This window comes from Rhinolophus hipposideros (assembly GCF_964194185.1).
Source record: "Rhinolophus hipposideros genome assembly, chromosome: 10".
Taxonomy (NCBI): Eukaryota; Metazoa; Chordata; class Mammalia; order Chiroptera; family Rhinolophidae; genus Rhinolophus; species Rhinolophus hipposideros.
In genome coordinates this window covers 21,120,546-21,139,233 of record NC_138056.1, presented here as the reverse complement: position 1 = coordinate 21,139,233, position 18,688 = coordinate 21,120,546, and the positions used below count along the sequence as shown (strand labels likewise).

Here is an 18,688-nt window from a genome sequence, read left to right as displayed (position 1 = left end):
TTTGTCCTTCCCAAAATTTCCTTTCCAGCCTCCAGTGTCCATATTCTTTAGCAGAACGGACAAGAAAATGGAGAGCTTGTATTTTTCAGTGGACCTTTCATTAGCTTTGCCCTGTAACAGGAGAAGGTGACTTAACCTTTCTGTCTCAATCTTGTCTCAACCTCCCATCTTCAGTTAGTTACAGCCTTCAGTGTCGAGTTGCATTTATAACATTACTTTTGAGTATTTCCTGCTAGACCCTGAGCCCCTTGGGGGGCAGATACTTGGTACTCCTTTGCCCCGTGAGGCTTCCTCTCCTCCAAACCTGGCACACAGTGGACCTTCCAGTATTTGGTTGCTCATTGGGCTTGAGTTGAACTCACGACCTCTTGCAATGATCAGATCCCAGAGACCCTTAGCTTTCTGATCCTCTATTCAAGGCTCTTTATACCTGACTGCATGACATGGAGAGAAATTTCCTTTCCCTTCATCTCCTTTTCTTATGAAAAAGCATTTCATCCTCTTCCAGCAATTGAGAAAGTGCAGCTAATTTTTAATAACTAGCACATGTTAGTCTAGAGCACATTTTCCTACAGTTAAAACTCTTGTCGGCTGCCAGACAGTCGCTTTTGACCATTCAGTCACCCACCAAGGTTTTATATATGTTACGTGTCAGAAATATAATTGTTCACATAATGGTCAGTCTCAGCTACTGCTTGTGTCTAGACTTTTCTGTGTATCATCTGGTAGGCACTGCGGAATTGCGCTGGATGGCATTTATGGGCTACACCCAAACAATTTGCCCTCCAAGAAACTCGATACTTTAAGTGGAGCTTATGGATGAGTAAATAAGATGTGTGGTTAGTCCCCACAGTTTTGCTTGCCTGGTACCAAAGGAGGGGATTTTTCTGGTGATTACATAGTGTTTTGTAGGTCTGGGTGATGATGATGATGAAGTGATGAAGTAATTACTGCTCGGTGGATCTGCATTGTCAGTGCTCTGAGTCCTTCCAGTGGACATTTATCAAAACACTGTCACACGGAGATAAACACGTGAGCTTGCGTCCTGTTTATGCCAATATTTACTCTTGCACAAATTCAGACTTCCAGGCTCTTCTGTCTGCACTCATTTCCAGTGGCGCACTGAGAAAGTTGTCTCCTTCTTCCTGTTTGGCGTTTCCGATAGCCCCAACTTGACCCTTATCATTTTCTGCTTTGTAGAAGTGTCTGTCCCTTGGCTGGCTTTTGTTTCCTAAGAGCTGTGAAGTCCGGTCCTTAATTAAAACACACACACTGCTATGTAGCAGGTGTCTCTCCTCGGCCACGTTTGTGGGCTCCACTGACCGGCACCCAGACCTAGGATCCCTTGCCCACACAGCCCAGTTTCGTGTCCAATAATGCTTAGGTGGGCCCGAGTTCAGTCAGCTGTAAAGGGAATTTTTCTGGTCCCTCAGAAATGGGAAGGTCGGTCTTCCTGGTAGCGTGGAAGTCCACATTTCATTCCTTCGTTCCAGAATATTTCCTGGGCACCTTTTGTCTGGCCAGCACTGCACTTGCTGTGGCGTACAGCAGGGAACGAGACAGGCAAGGTCTTTGACTCTGAGGAACTTACATACTATCAGGGCTAGTCAGACAGTGAACAAGTAAACACACACGATGACTTCAGCTCGTTTGGTGAATGCCATGAGGAAACCAAGCCTCCTTCCTGCAAGGGACTGAGTGCACTTGCTGCCCAGACAAGGTAAGAAGCTGTCGGTAATGTTCAAGGAGGGAAGCCACGGGGAGTATCCAGCTCTCGCCACTGCATGTGGCAGATGGGAGCGATGTTTAACAGATGGGTTAGGAGCTCAGGCCCCGGAATCAGCTAGGATTTGACTCTGGGTTCCTCTTACTAGTCTTCTGACTTTGGGAAATTTAATGCCCGTGCTTCCATTTCTTCATTGGCAAAATGGGAATAATAAAAACGACCTCACTGGTTTAGGGTAGACATGAACTGAGATGACAGATGTAACTAGAAGCTTGGCACCATCCTATCATGGCCAGCCTCTGATGGTAGCTGATGTGTTCTCATCAGCAAGAATTATAATACAATAGTCATGGGAGTCAGTTGATTTTCACAATGGTCTCACTGCTTTTGAAAGCCTACTTCGGACTTGGTTTCCATTCAGTTGTCTGGGTGGGATGTTTGGAGTTCAGATCTAGTTTTTTATGTTGGCTTGGTGGGTTCTGTTTGCTGTGTGTGTTTCTTTTAGCCGTACCCTGAGTGCTGATGGCTTGCCCTGTTTGAAGAGTGGATCTGAGTGTGTATACAATACAAACGGGAACTGAGGACTCCGTGATGGGGTGGGGTAAGAGTGAGACAAGACAGACAGCTGGTAAGTTAAGAGACTGGCCATCCAGATGATGTGGTAGCAGGAGTGGACATATCAGCTGAAGAAACAAAGCCTGGTTCTGGCTTTGAGCTGTGCCACCTGGTGTCTCAGAGGTGCCAAGTTCTGTAGGGCTCTCAGGTAGGGGCTGAATGCATAGCTGGGGATGCTGAGAGAGAATCGTGGCCACCAGCTAAGCCACACTGTTTAATTAACTGCTAAATCAGTAGACCTAAGGAAGGGAAGGAAGCCCAAGCCTGCAGTGGCTGGTTCACGCAGGCTTACATTACCCCTGGGTAAAAAGTGTGACACGGTTGGTGGCCATAGCACTGATGAGGTCAAATAAAGGTCGCAAACCTCTATGTTAGACCCCTGAAGTACCATTTAGCTTGGTGAATTAGTTGCCAACACTTAATCAGGTGATTTCATAATTTTAAAAATCCGGATTGTTGGCCTCTTTGGAAAATTCAGATCTGGCAAAATGAAGCTTCTATCCTGAGATGGCAAAAACCACCTCAGGTTGGATTGAGTAGTGGCTGCCTCCTTTAGCCTCGACGGGTCTTGCTCATTTGATGTTCCAGGCCTGGGCCTTTTGGCAAGTGTATGATGCATGGCGCACAAAGGGAAAGGAACTGGGTCTTGCTTTTACCTTCTTTTCTTTCAGGGTTTATTTTCTGGCCCATGTGTTCCTACACAAGGCAGCTCCTGGTATAGCGTAAGTGCTGAACACATACATTTGTGTTGAATGAATGAAGGAGGAGCAGACTGTAAGCAATAGAGCTTGACTGACCTGGCATCAGAGGCCAGGTCTGACTCCCGACTTCCTCCAAACAGCTGAGTGACTAGGAACAAATCATATAACCTTTACTCTTTTGTCTTTCTTTTGAGGGGAGGAGAAGGGTGACACTGTTATTCTTATTTAAATAAATAATACATTTTCGTGTTTCGAAATTCAAAGGTCCAAAAAGATTTACAGAGCCAAGTCTTTCCCTGTCGTCCAGCTAGCTCCCTTCCTGGCGGAAACCAGTGTTACCCGTTTCCGGTTTGTCTTTTCCGAGATACTGTAGGCACATGCAAAGGAATCTGTAAATGTTCTTTTTTATCTTTCTTAATGTAGATGGTCGCGTATTGTACACATCATTCTGTGTCTAGCTTTTTAGCGTATCCCCTGCAGAACACCCAATCACTGCATAGAGTTTTCCCCTTCTTTCTTAGAGCTGCACATGGGACACTATAGTTTACATCGCCAGTCCTCTGTTGCTCAGCATTTAGGTTATTTCCAACCCATTGCTGTTATAAAGAAAGCTGCAGTAAAAACGCTTGTTATGTAAGTGACTTGATGTGCCTAGAGTAAAATTCTTGGAAGTAGAATTACTGAGTCAGAGGCCATGTAGCCATTGTCATTTTGGTAGGGCTTGTCAAATCTCCCTCCATAGCAGCCACCGCAGACTGCTGTTCTTCCAGCAATGTATGAGAGGGCCCGTTGCCCCACCCCCTGGCCCTGTGTCACCTTTTGGAGCATAAGAGGGTTTTGTGAAGAAAGCAGTGTTTTATAAAAAAAATATTAATGCTAGCTACAGTTTTTTGGGCCCCTACTGAGGCCAGGCCATGATCTAGGTCATCTATTTAATCTTAACAACGTTGAGATAAGTATCACACTCATTTGACACAGGAGGAAACTGAGGTTCAGAGAGTTTGACTCATTTACCAGGTCACCCAGCTAATACATTCTAGAGGTTGGATTTAAACCCAGGTTTGTCAGCTTTCAATACCAGGATGTTTTCATCTGGTAAAGCCCTATATAATTTCAGGTGTTGGTATAATCTTAGGTGATGCTTACAGTTTCTGTGTGTCTCTTGGCGACAGTGCCTCTCACATAACTGGTTCGTTTGCTCATTCATCAAATATCTATGATTTCCTGCTCTACACTAAGCCCTGGCAATGGACCTGAGCACAAGGTAGACATAGACCCCACCTTTATGGACCTCCCAAACACAATAGGAAATAATTCTGTAGTCCTGTATTGCAATAGATTGTGACAAGACAACAAACAAAGGAGGTAAGGAAGGTACTGTATAGGGTAATGTGACCGAATCAGGGGTGAGGAGGAAGGAGGGCCTCTGTGAACAAGTAAAGGATGAAGGGTGTGTGGGTTTGAGCCTGAAGACATGGGTGGGAAACATTTCACATAGAGGGCGCAGCATATGCAAAGGTCCTGGGGCAGGGAAGAGGAGGTGGTGTGGGAGGAAATGAATGAAGGCCAATGAGTTGGCATGCAGTGGTGGGAGGTGAGGGTGTAAGGATGGGGTTTGGAGATTTATTCTAAGAGCTGTGGAGAGCCTTTGAAGGTATTGGAACAGCAGGGTGACATGAGTATGGTGGGCCCTGGACTGTTGGGTTCTTGCCCCAGTACCACCGTTTGACCTTAGACAAGTTAAACACTTGGCATCTCCATTTCCTTCTCTGTAAAATGGGGATGGTAATAGTATCCCGGAGGATGTGAAGATCAGACATGGGCTTTTACACACTTTGAGTGTTACATACAGTATGAAATATGTGATACATTTTGACTTGACACACATGAGTACGTACGTAATATATACGAGTATGTTGCCCCAAAATGCGATGCACTCTGATAGTTTCTATTCTAATCTATTTCATTAAAGGTTTTTGGTCAAAACCCCTGAAATTCATTTTAAGAATACTGTGATAATACATGTCAAGTGCCTGTTCCATAGTTGGCACTCAGTAAATGGTGCTGTCATTCTCATCGTCGCCATTATGAAGATAATTCTGGCTGCAGTTAGAGAGTGGATCACTCGAGTTAAGTGACAATATCTAAGACCTGACAGTGCTGAAAAATGCTGGCTGTCCGTTTCTGTGTTCAGGTTTCAGGGAAGAGTTCCACGCTGGGCTTCCTGACTGCAGGAGCTCCTGTGGGGGATGGGGGTGGGGAAGGCATGTAAAATGGGCTCTGTGTGGTTTCCCTGGGAACTGGCTTCTCGTTTTCGGGTGGTCACATCAGACTGTTGTGCTCAGTTTTCTTTGACTTCTTTGTTATTTACACTCAGAATGGCTTTTTCCTGGAAGCCTCAGAGTCAGTATAAGCCGCCCACTTCTTTATTTTAAGTTGTGCCATGATTCTACTTCCCTTTTCAGAGTCAAGGGTTGGTGCCTTAGTGGAATTCATTTGCATTTTCCACTAAGTGTACCACCTTCTTCTGCCCACTGGCTGGGCCTGATGGCCGTGCCCCCACCCTGTGCCCTGGCCCTGGCAACTGGAATGAGAAAGCAAGACCTTACCTTCTTTTTCTCCAAGAAACACATCCTGGATCCTGAGTGTGGAGGTTCTGAAAGAAACCCCTGTGAGGTGTGCCTGGGAGAGCAGGGCCAGTGATAAGGCCACTGTCACCACCACAGTGGTTCACGTATCCAGGACCCCAGCTTTCCAGAAAATGGAAGCCAACCCTCTAAGCACCCAAAACTTAACCATTTAAATCATTTCAGAAGCACATTTTTCTATATGTTAACCACGTTGGTCCTTCACAAGACAAAACCTACCAAAACACCGAGGTTTCTGTAACTTGGAGACATTAAGCAAAGACCTTTTTTGATGGTGGTGGTGGTCGTGGCTCAATTGTGTCCCCTCAAAATTCATGTGTGGAAGACCTCACCCCCAGCAACTCAGAATGTGACCGGTTTTGGAGATAAGGCTTTAAGGAGATGATCTGTTCAAACGAGGTCATTAAGGTGCGTGTGCCCTCAGGCAACCTGACTGGTGTCCTTAGAAGAAGAAATTTGGACCCACGGAGAGGCACAGAGGAAAGGCCGCGGGAAGACACAGTGAGAAGATGGCCACTTGCAAGCCAAGGAGAAGGGCTTCGGAAGAAACCAAACCTACTGACACCTTGATCTTGAGCTTCTAGCTTCTAGAACTGTGAGGAAATTGTTGTTTAAGTTATCCAGTCTGTGACATTTGGTTGCAGCCTGAGCAGACTAATACAGTGGTGGTGGTGGTAATATAAATAATAGCTAACATTTATCAAGCACTTACTGTGTACCAGGACTCTTTTAAACCTTACTCGCGTCATCTCATCCAACCCTCATACCCATCCGAAGTGGTGACACCGGCCCATGCCACACAGTAAGTGGTGACACCTGTCCAGGCCACACAGTAAGTGGTGACACCAAACCTGACGTGGGCACCTTTGCTCTGACCCTTCACTGCACCTGTGTCTAGCACCTGCATAGTTCCAGGAACCATGCCAAGCACTTCATAGGCAATCTTTCTTATCACCACAACGACTCTCCAAGGTAATTCTTCCTATTCCCATTTCTCAGAAGTAGAGACTGCAGTTCCCTGCGGTCCAAGGCCACACAGTTGAGTGTATTCATTTCTTATGGCTGCAATAACAACTTCCCACAACTTGGGTGGCTTCAAACAACAGAAATTGGTTTTCTCACCGTCCTGGGGGTCAAAAGTCCAGAATCAAGATGTCATATTCCCTCCAGAGGCTCAGGGAAGAATCGATTCCTTTTTCCTTTTTTTCCCACAGCATACCAATTTCTAGCTGGCATTGGGGAATCTGTTTCTTTCCTCTTCCAGCTCTTCTGGTGGCTGCCAGCATTCCTTGGCTTGTGGCTGCATTCCTCCAGTGTCTGCCTCCATCTTCACATCCCCTTCTCCTCTTTGTGTCCAGCCTCCTCTCCATCCCTCTTGCAAGAACATGTGTGATCGTATTTATGGACCCACCTGGATACACCAGCATAAGCTCCTTCTCTCAAAATCCTTCATTTAATCACATCTTAGGCCATCTGAGGTGCTATTCAGAGCTTCTGGGGACCAAGAAGTTACTATATCCTGGGGGACCTGTTTTTCTGCCTACCACAGTCAGTGACTGGCAGAATGGGCACCGATGCCAGGACTTGTCTGATTCCACAGTGTCTAGTGGCCACTCATCCTTTGGAGCTACAGGCCTTGTGCCTCCCAACTCCTTTTTTGCGATGCTCTTTCTGGACTGCAGGTGGGTGTGAGTCACAGAGTGAAGCTAGCTAAGAATTACCCGGCCATCTGACCCAGCAGGCCCACTTCTGAGAACGCACCCTCCACAAACAGTCATGTGGTTGCCAAGACTGGCAGTTACGCTCATTCATTGCAGTAACAAAAACTGGCACCTAGTGAAATGATCCCCCCGTAGGAGACTGGTTAAGTCAAGTATGGTACCCCCTAAACGGAACAGTTCAGAAACCGTTACAAATAACGAAATAGATACATATACAGGGATATGGGAAGATGTCCATGATGTATTATTGAAAAGAAAGAACCAATTACCCATTTTTATTAAAATATGATGTGTGCACATGCATATGGCATGGCCATTAAAAATTAAATAATTGAATTAAAATTCAGTTCCTCACCCATGAAACCACATTTCAAGGGCTCACTAGCCACATATGGCTCGTGGCTACCGTGTTGCACAGCACGGAGGGAGAGCGTTTCTGGAAAGTTCTGGGCAAAGTTTCCTTACGTTAGTAAGTGGCCGGAGGGAAGTCTTTCATTTCATATGTTACACACATCTATGAATGTTTACATTTTTTAAATAATAAATAAGCAGGTATGCTCTTAGAAAAATAGAAGCACATGGGATTTTTAAGGTAACGTTCTATTTCGTAAGCAGACGGTAGTTTATCATCAGTATTTAAGATGTACGTGTGTGTGGTGTGTGTGTATATACTCCTTTTTCAGTAGGTGTCATAATGAAAACATTTAAAACTATCTAGGGGAATAAAAGAGAATGGCCTGGCAGGGCACGCAGGGCAGGCCGGTTGAAGTTGGAAGACGTTTAGCCGGGTTGGGTTCCCTGACCCGAAGAGCCTCTTTGAGCCTCAGGTTTCTGACCTGACAGAGTTCCTTCTCGACCTGCCTTATAGGGTTAGAGTAAGATTTAGAAGTGGGATGATGTGTGGAAGAAGTCTGAAAGTGAGGGACGTGCTACACGGAGGTGAAGGGTCGGCAAATGACACTGTGACTCGCCAAAGGCCTGAGGAGACAAGACCCCAGGGCACCGTGACCACCACCGGCAATAGAGACCTTGCTGACTCCCGAGGATTTTTCCAGGTGGCACTGAGGTCGCCATAAGCAGGAGGAAGTGTTGCTGTATCCTCACTAGTATTCCTGCTTGGAGATTTAGAAATAACAAGTTATTTTATTTATTTAACAAACACCGATGTAGCATTCGCTGTTTGCCAGGCTTTACAAATAATGCCGTCATGTGATCCTCATACAACCCTGACGTCGTCACTGTCAGCATGCTCATGTCATGCAGAAGGAAATCGAGCCTCAGAGAGGTCAAGTAACTTGCCCTAGGTCACACAGCTAGTCAGGAGTGGGTTGTCTAAGGCAATCCATGCTTTCTCCTCTCTTCCTGCTCCCCTTGACCCCATCAAATGTGGTCATAGAATTCTTTATGTCAGTTTGTCAATCTCAGGGGCATGAGATTTAAATTTTGATACGAAATCTCATGACTGGATATTGCTGACTAACTTCGTCAGTTTGATTCTGAGTTTCTATCTGAGTTTGGTAGCACGGCTCAGTAGGAATGGGCTGTAGAATCAGACCTATCTGGGCACCTGTTGATGACTTGCCACATATTAGCTGTGTGACTTCTGGCAGGTTACTTAACTTCTCTGATCTTCCACTGGGGGTTTGTGAGGGTTGAGTAAGTTTCCCTATTGTGACAGTGCTTGTCATCATGTCAGGCAGGCAGTCTTTGCCCCATTAGTTGCGATTCTTTCCTTCATCTTTATCTAAGTTTAGGCTGGAGGATACAGACATGAGTAAGTCCCGATGCCAGTCTTCGAGGAGTTTACAGAATGGCCTCGGTGGGGGCTGGGGAACTTTGTAGCTCAAGAGTCAGGGAACTGAGTTCTAGCCCATGCTGGCTGTCTCCCACCTCAGTGATATTGGACAAGTTTTTCTGCTCCTCTGGGCTTCAGTTTCGTCACCTACAATTGGGGGCCTGGGTTGGCAGCACTCCCAGGCTCCATCTGTCTTGTTGTTTTCTGATTTGTCATACTTAGGTCAGGACAAGCCTGTGCCTGAGGGGCCAACACTCTAGCTGGTGGATTCAGGGTGTGTCCGCTTTTCCCTGTAGGCCACTCTTGTCAGCACTGCCAGCTGCTTCCTCTGTGTGGTGCTCGGTGGAGGCCCCTTGGCTCTGTCCAGAGGTCAGATTGGTGGAAACAAAGACGGCTTTGGATTGTCTTCAGCCTGTCAGGACCTGAGGGTGGCAGACTGTGCAGGTGAAAAATGAGTCAGAGGCAGCTCCTTGTTATGTGTTCCTCTGCAGCCTTCATCGTGAAGCTGTGGGAGCTGCAGTCATCATCCTCTGGGCTGAAAATTACCCTTCTTTTAAAAGGGTCGTCTGTGTGGATGAGGCTGCCACGCGCCTTGCTGGATGAGCACATGGCTTGGAGTGGGAGGCCTGGGGTGGGGTGGCACTAACTGAGAAGTGGGGGGGGGGGTTGGGGGAGGGACAGGAGCCACTGCCGTGATCCTCAGTGTCACACAGCCTCCTGGAGAAGTGGTTGTTTCGTTAGGGAGCTGGAAGGTAAACACCTGGAATGATCCATTCAGCTCGCCTTTCTGCTTCCCTGTACAAGTACCACGGAGTAGGCGGCAGCCCCATCACCGTTCCTTTAAGAACCTTATAAAAGGAGTTAATATCCTGTAATTACACAGATGAATTGCACTTAGCAGGCTCATTAAAAGACGGGCAATGAAATGGATCCTCTCTTAATAGTGTGACCTCTACCGGGTCAGTTAAACCCCAGAGCCAGCCAGCTGAAAGATTCTGAGGGGGCTTCTGTAGTTTTATTACTTCTTTGCCTCATTGATCGATTGGCATAGATCTTTCCAAATTCCAGTGACACTTGTGGAGTTACGGAGACCCTCTGAAACTGAGCAGGCGTATTATGACTTTCCCAGCATTCATTGATAAATTTTAGTCACTGTTGACTCATTCCGAGAATGGGGTGGAGGGACAGAAGACTGTAAAAGAAATTGGCACACAACTCTGCTTTTCATTTAAAAAAAAAAAAAAAATCAGAGGTGAAGGACAAGCCATTCTTTATTTGGCTCTTGGTCTTATAAGTTCGTTCTCACTATGCCCGTTGACTACAGACAGCTGGAGTACCTCCCATGTCCTCTGACGGATAGAGGGTCTCAGCGCCTGTCCCACAGTCTCAGTTCCTCCTTCTTCAAATGCTGCAGCTGGGGCTACAAAACCTTCTCCCCATATCAACCTGAAGGTAAACATTTATTGCTGGAATATCTCTTTTTCTTTAAGCATTGGTTTTTGGGACATAGCCGAGTTAGCTGGTGAGAGAGTTAGCAGTGAGAACACTTCTGGGCTAATCCGTGAACCTTTGAGAAAAGTGACTATAACCTTGGTGGTGGTTCCTCTTGTCCTTCATTCTGACCAGCTTCAAAATTCCCTTTAGGTTTAGGTTCATGAAAGAATAAGAGACGGAAATGACAGGTCCAGAGGTGCTGAGGAAAGAAAGCAGTTGGTTTGAATGGAAATTGGCAACACGTAGGGGTGTCTGTCTGCCAATCTCCTGGGCATGCCACACCATCCCATTTCATCTCTCATCAGTCCTGTAAGTTGGCAGTGCTGACAGCCGAGAACTCTTAGACTCAGTGTGCTCAAAGGCACAAACTTGGGAGTGGCCTCATTAAGACAGGAACCAAGGTTCATTCCAAAGCCATTGCTGTTAACGAGGAAGCCATAAAGTCTCCCAGGAACTGCTCAAGGGACAGTATCTTTGGACCCAACCCTGCAGGGTAAGTTAGATTTAGATAAGGAGAGAGGAAAAGGAAGGGAATTCTGGGCAAGAGAAGCAGTGGATACAATCAGAAAGCCTGAGAGAGGGAAAAAGAAGAACATGGAACAGTGCCAGCTGGTTGTAAGCTCCACAGGGCAGGGACCACCTTCTCCGGGGCTGCTATTATATCCCCAATGTCTGAGCAAGTGGCTGTGCTTAGTAAGTGCTCAATAAATATTACTGTGTAAATGAAATCCATGAACAGACAGGTATCTTTGCCTAGACCGTGATCCTCTTAAGGGCTAGGGGTAGGTCTTAAAAATCTTTGGATGCCCCACAACTCCCAGTGGTTAATAAATAGTAAACACTCAATAAATCTATTCTGACAGAATGAATGAGTAAGATGTAAGTAAGGGATGGTGGGAAGTAAGGGATGAGTGAAGAGGCACTGATACTTTGGGAAATACTGGGCAATGCCCATGGGCTGGCATGGTAAGGGCCTACCATGGGATGTCTTCAGTGCCGGGACAAGGAGCTCTTATGTCCTCCTTGAGGCATTTTAAAAAAAAGCTGTCTCTCAATGCACAACATTTTGGGGTCTACAGAAACCCAGCCAGCGGTCAAACTTTGATGGGTATGCATTAGGAACCACAGTCACGCACAGCTAAGAAATCACTTTTCTGTAGGACTGGCCTCAACCTGGCCGCATTGTACTCTGCCTTCTTACTTTGGAGCGACCACACTGTTCAAACCAAAAAGAGACCGGTAAAAACTTGTGAATGGGAACCCGCAGGGCATAGATGTTACTTCAGTGTCCTGGAGTTGTTTTTAGGATGGTTTGGCTGGAAAGTCCCAGCCAACTTCCTCCAAGATGTGGTCTGCTCAGTCTAGGCGTTTAAAAGCTGCCCTCTCTCTTTTCAGGTGTTGGCTAAATTTGTATTTTGAAGAAAGCCTGGGGGCCCAAAGGCAGCCCTGGGAGAAGCCTTTCCGTGGACAGTCAGAACCTTCTGGTCCAGAGGAGAAGCCATCCCCTCACCTGGACTTATGACCCGCGGCCTCACTCCCAGCCTGCCCATCGAGTTCCACAAGATGGGCTCCTTCCGCAGGCCCAGGCCGCGCTTCATGAGCTCCCCAGTCCTCAGCGACTTGCCGCGATTCCAAGCCACCCGGCAGGCTCTGCAGCTGAGCTCCAACTCAGCCTGGAACAGGTAATGGAGGTGGCCAGGTGTGGAGTGGGGGGCTGCCAAAGATCAGAGCAAGGCAGGGGACTGGCTTAGTTTCTCCTGCTTCTGAGATCTCTGCTTCAGAAGGTTGTGATTACAGGGGCAATAGACGAAGAGAGGATGTTTTCCCACAGAGAATGTATCTGCGAGCTTTCCCTGTTAGTAGAGGCAAAGTGGACTCCTGGGGGCCTTTGAGTGATCGGAGTCAGTTAACCAGCCTGGGACAGTTGGATTGAAACTTACAGTTACTGTTCTTGCTCATTTGTCACATCCCCAACTCAGAGCACGCAAGGGTGGGACCATATAACCTCAAGTCACTTTCTACCTACTTGGGAAGATAAGACACTTATCTGTGAAAAGCTAACTGAGCAGCATAAACGAGGGATTATCACATAATCAGTGAGCCGCTCATGGTTGGGAGAAGAGACCCTGAGCCTTTTTGTAAGGTGTCTAGCTGAGCTTTTGCACACCAAGCACTGAGAAGAGACTGTCTTGCGCTTCTGTGGGCCACTATTTTTCAAAATATTCTTCAGATAAATTAACTGCATCATTATTTGAAAGCATTACTGAATTCTTTGTAGTTGGGATCATTATGGATTTTCTCAGTGAATGCACAACTCTTATGATGGGGAGGGCGAGAGGGGGCTCTGAAATGTTTTGATGTTGACTACATTCTTGTTTTCTAAAAAAGGCCCGGGACCCTTTTTTAAATAAAAGATTGTAATCAGTTCCTTGCTGAAATATTGGGCTGGGGTTCCAGCCCAATAGGTGGAGTCAAGACTTAACTGTGGCCCCTCAAGAAACTGATAACTCTATTGCCTGTATAAGTGACACAAGAGAGGGAATGGAAGGTGCAGGTGACGCTAGTCCCAGTGAAATTCTTCCAAGGAAAGTACTGTTTAAAAAAAAAAAAGAAGGCAAAGAATTATCATTTTGTATTAGCCGCAGGCTGCCCTCTGAAGGCAGGGCCTCCTAGGTGAAGGAACCCAGGCACAGGTCAGCTGCTGTTTGCAGTAAATACCATTTCAGATTCTTCCAGGCCCAGTGGTGCTGACCATACAGTTTCCTGAGTGCAGATCCCACTGCCTGCCTTTTATCATTGCCACTCACCTGCAGGGCTGCCAGGCAGGTGAGGGAGGAAGACCACAAACCCGAAAGAAAGTAGGGGGAGAGTGGCTGCTTTGGGTCCTCTTTATCTCAGTCTTCCTTCCTCTCCAAGGATCCTGGGAAGGAAATGATGGGTTCCAGGGATGGAGATCATGGCCATGTTTGCGCCACGGGCTTCGTGGCCCTTCCAGCCGCCTTCAGCCCTGAGCTGCTTGTTGAGATGGCCCTGGGGAGGTAGGTCTTCTAAACGGGGTTGTTTCTGTTTCCTCACAGTGTTCAGACTGCCGTGATCAACGTCTTCAAAGGTGGAGGCTTGCAAAGCAACGAGCTCTATGCACTGAATGAAAACATCAGGTACATGCAGGACAGGCCAGGGACATTTCCCTGTGGGCCTGAGCTGGGGCAGAAGGGGCTACCCCACTGGGAGACTTACATTTTGTTTTCTGCTTGGTTCTTGTTGGTGTTTCTGTCAGCTTTCATGTGGCTCTGATGGCTGTAATGTTCCGATACTCTTATCTGTCTAGACTTATGCTTCAGAGGGGGTTCATCCACGTGTTCATGCAGTGTGTGTATGTGTGTGTGTGTGCGCGCGCGTGTGTGTGGCAGGGGTAGAGGGTTCAAACATGGTAGCTGTCATCTAACTATAAACATGGAGCGTGCCCTGCTTTACCAGGAGGATTAGGCAAGATGCTTAGCAGTTGGAACCGACAGCTTGGGATTTTATTGCTGTTCTCCTTTTGACTGATTGATTTACCAACTTCTTTCTGCCTCAGTTGCCTCTTATGTGAAACAGGGATGGAAATGTGTCTACTCCCATTGGATTCTCGTGGAGATTAAATCGAGTTGCTGTATAATGAATCTGTCAGAAATCGGTTGGAACACAGGAAGAACTTGTGAAGCTCTTAACATTGTTATCCATGTTGGTGCTTTCGTTCCTTTTAGCTTTTGGTGATACAACCCTCAGTAAGTTTAGTATCTTCCAGAATCTTTCCAGTGGAGCGGTGTCAGCTTTTCATTCATTCATTTGAATGGCTCCCTATTGGCCAAGCACTGGAGAGACAGCAATGAGCAAAGACAGACGTGGACCCTGCTTTCCTGCAATTTGTATTCAGTCAGCGCGAGAATCATTACTCAACTAATCACACTTGTAAGATATAGAAGTGCAGCTGTGACAGCTGCTACAACACCGCTGATGTGGTGAGAGCCTATGTCAATCGGACCTAACGTGGGGACAGAGCCAGGAGAGCAGTGTCCAGGCTCTCAGCCTCACGTGGAAAGGTGCTGGCTCGGGTAGTAGATGACCCTCAGCTGTGACTAGTTGGCCATCAGCTGTTACCGGTTAGCCATTAGCCACTGATATAACTGCCGTGGCTACGCGAGGGGGTTGGTTGGTTGGCAGAGAAGCAGATGGCAGATTGTGGCTCCTGCTTCCTGTGTCTCCAACCCAGCCGCCAGCGAGAATATAGTGGTATGACTCCCCTACCTATGGCTCCGTGGGTGTTCCTTTTTGGCCTCACCATGTCCTACGTCCTTGTGTGGGGAGCGGGAACAGAGACCCCCGCATGACACCGGATCTTGCCAAGGAGGCGAGGAATGGTGAGGTGATACTTCTGCTGTGATCTGAAACATCAGTGAGGATTAACTAGGCGAAGAGCGCTCCAGGTGGTAGAACCTGCAGGTGCAAAGGTCCTGTGGCAGCAAGTGAGCAAAGAACTGAAAGAAGGCCCATGTGTTTAGAGCATCAGAGATTGGGTGGTGGTGTGAAGTGAGGGCAGAGAGGCAGGCAGGGCTCTGAGTAACCAGGTCTCCTGGGCTTCGGAGGTTAAACATCAGGTCTTTTAATGCCCTGGTGTTCATTCCTCTCTGGCGTGTCAGGTACAAAGCATGAAGGCTAAAGACCCAACCCTGGAGCGGGCAGAACAATAAACAAGGCTATTATTCAGGTCCTGTTTACATTTAGTTAAACCTGTGTTGGGGTCAATGAAGTGTTTTAAGAGCTCTGCTTTCATTAAAACCTTTAGAGCTCAGAAGTAAACAGAGTTGTGTTAAATTTCTACCTAAGTGCTTGCATTTCACATAATTACACAAATATGGAAAAGAGACAATAAAGATCATGTAATCCAATGCCTCCCTTTACAGAAGAGGAAACCGAGGCCCCAAGAAGTTGAGTGACGGGGGCAAAGCTGGGTCGGCCAACCCCCCGAGTTGCAAGAGCTCAGTTTTACTCTAAGAACTAAGACCCTGGCCTCTGGTTCTTCAGCTAACAATAGAAGTATAAATAAATGAAATGGTGACTCAGGAACATGCTAATTGTTCCTCCCCTTGGGAGACCAATCTTGAAATTGTACTTAAAAACCCTTTGTTTGTGGGCAGCTAGGAAAAGTACAGGCCATGCCAGATTTCACCAGCCCTGTTAGCCCAGGGGCTGCTAACTCAGAAGCCTTTAAGGGACAGGTTTTATAAGTGGTTGAGGCTGGCCTGGGTGCAGCATGCAGGTGAAAGCTCACCCTCCTTTGAAAAGGGATTACCCCGGCAGAGCACAGGTCCAGTGACATATCATCTTATTTCTCAAGAAGAACAGGAAACTGGGATTTTTATGTGAAATTTCCCGGCTTTTAAATGTTGATAAATAACCCACATTTCTCCAAACATTGGTACAGGCCAAACAAAACACATCTGTGGGCTGAATTTGACAAACAGGCTACCTATTTATAAGGTCAGCTGTGGCATGCATTGGGGGAGGCATTGCCAATGGGGGGTGTCGCATCCCAGATTCTAGCACTAGGCTACAGAAGTGGGGGAGAAGGGAGCCAAGAAAAACTCTAGGTGCCTTTCACATACGTCAACACATTTACCGCTCTTCACAGCAGTAAGGCAACCATTACCATCAGTAGTTTAAGAGGCAACCATTGCCATCAATAGTTTATCTACAAAGTTGTGGATAAGAAAAACAAAATAACTTGTTCAAGGTCATGCACCTATAAAGGGTGGAGTCAGGATGTGAACTCCTGCTCTGACTTAGACACCTGTATTAGTTTGCTCAGGCTGCTATAACAAATGCCATAGACTGAGTAGCTTAAACAATAGATGTTTATTTCTCACTGTTCTGGAAGCTGGCAAGTGTGAGATCAAGGTTCAGGCAGATTTGGTTCCTGGTGAGAGCTCTCTTCCTGCCCGCCATCTTGCTGCGTTCTCACCTGGCCTCTTCTTTGTGTACACAAAGGGGGAGAGAGCAAGTGGTCTGGTGGTCCTTCGGAAAAGGTCACTAATCCCATCATGGGGGGTGATACCTCCTTTAAACCTAATGACCTCCCAAAGGTCCTATCTGCAATACCATTGTGTTGGGGAGATGGGTTGGGCTTCAACATGTGAATTTGGGGAGGTCACAACTTAGTTCATAGCACCAACTGTGCTCTTTGTACTATATTGTAGTGCCAGAGGGAGAGGTTTTAGGTTGGAAGAAGGGTTAAGGCAATGGTTTTGATCTCTTTCTGCCATCTTCCTTTGCATGAGCCTCTGAGCCCATCTTTCATCATGTGCTGGAATTCTTAACCCTCCTCTGAGGAACACAACACTTCCCCAATCCTCCTTTCCAGTGCTGGGTTTTAGGGGGCTACTGGATGCTGCTCATCTTCACGTTTGGAGCGATCTTTTGGGCTGGTGGGAAATACATAGGGTTGGGGTTTGAAACTGATTGCTCAGAGTTGAGTTGAACCCAGAATAAGTCAAAGCTGTCGAAAACCAGAGCTTCTATTACCCATATTCTGAACTGTCCGTTCTCTGGCTTTCTCTGGGACGGTGGTTAGAATGGAGATGGGCCTTCACATAACACAGACCACTCAGTATAACTGAGAACATGAAACGCAGCCCAGGCACCTAAGTGACCAAGTCGTCCAAGTTGAGTAAAGTAAGCTGACCCGTGCATGCTCCCACCTCTGCACATGCCTACATGGGAACAAACACAGCTGCCTTTATTTCAGTAATTAAAATGCCAACACAGACATGTATTCTCTGTGACATTCGAACAGACAACTGGGTTTTGATGTTCTTTTTTTCTTCCTTTTTCTTTTGGGAAACTTGTTTGCAGAACAGATCCATAAACTCCACAGGGTTGAGGCATGACCAGTGGGAAGTGTGTGTGTGATGGTGGGGGGCACAGGATAGTAAGAATATAGGGAAGATGACATGGAAGGAGAAGAAGGTCCGTTATTCTCAAGCATGTCTTTCAACCAAATTGTGTTTGTTCTAGGTGTAAGAAGATCTGTGCCAGGTTCAGCAGAATTTGTAACTTGTTAAGAGTAGAGTAGCTTTTGGATTCAGAGAGACTGGGGATCAGTATGAGACTAGTTGTGGGACGTTGAGCAAAGTACTTTGTTTTTCTAAATATCTTTTCTTTTATAAAAATGAGGGTAATAATAGCATCAACCTCATAGTGGTTGGGTGGACTGAGAGACTGCTAAAAATGTTGTTTAGTACAGCATTCAGTGCATAATAAATGTTAGCCATTATCCTGTTTAGTGTGAAATTTTAGCAATACTAAATTGTGATAAATGATGGTGAGGACCACGGATGGGAGCACAGAGCAATGTGATGAATTTGCCCATGAACAGTATAAAGATTTCTGTAGCAGTTTGGATGAGGTGAGCTGACTTTGAACTAGAAAGGACTAGATTGGGCTCTTTCAAGAATGTGCTGGACTTGACATTTGGATGAGGCTCAGTTCTTACAAGGAGAGCCAGCTGTGTCTCTTTTCCGCAGAGAAAAGAGCAAGAGGAAATGACTCTTTTAGTTCTCCATTCTACTCAAGCCAAACAGTAATAAACTTTGTTGGATTGTCCAAGTCCAGTGTCAAAGCCTCAATCAATCAGCTTCTCTGGGTCACCCCAGCCAGCCCTGACCATCCGTTCTAATTGTGGAGTTAGTATATCCCCCAGGAAATGTGAATTCATCTACATCTTAGCCAATTCAAAGGATGACTGGGAAAGTAGAAGGTTTATGGAACTGGGTGTTGAAATGAAGTCATTGCAAATCATCGGATTGCTCCTTTCTTTTAAAACATGCCACTGAAAATGGACTTCCGTTTAAATTTTAGCAGGTAGACTTTGGGCTAGCTATGAGGAAGAACTTTGGACTAAGGATGGTCGAGTTCTAAAACACATTATTAGATCAAGAGAAGGGTGTGGA

The 18,688-nt window shown here is 46.5% G+C and overlaps 1 protein-coding gene across 7 annotated transcripts in view; it reads left to right on the top strand.

The window, feature by feature from the left end:
• Positions 1–18,688, top strand: part of PRR5L (proline rich 5 like) — a 127,759-nt gene that overhangs the window by 66,447 nt on the left and 42,624 nt on the right. For 4 of the 7 annotated variants that reach the window (XM_081063586.1, XM_081063591.1, XM_081063590.1 and 1 more), the window contains exons 2-3: positions 12,096–12,382; positions 13,778–13,858. In XM_081063586.1, the coding sequence (XP_080919712.1) occupies positions 12,219–12,382; positions 13,778–13,858 (245 nt within the window). In that variant the 5' untranslated portion in view covers positions 12,096–12,218. Of the gene's footprint in view, positions 1–9,502; positions 9,651–10,530; positions 10,659–12,095; positions 12,383–13,622; positions 13,739–13,777; positions 13,859–18,688 lie in introns of those variants that run through there. The other 3 variants (XM_081063587.1, XM_081063588.1, XM_081063592.1) reach the window with 3 other exon arrangements.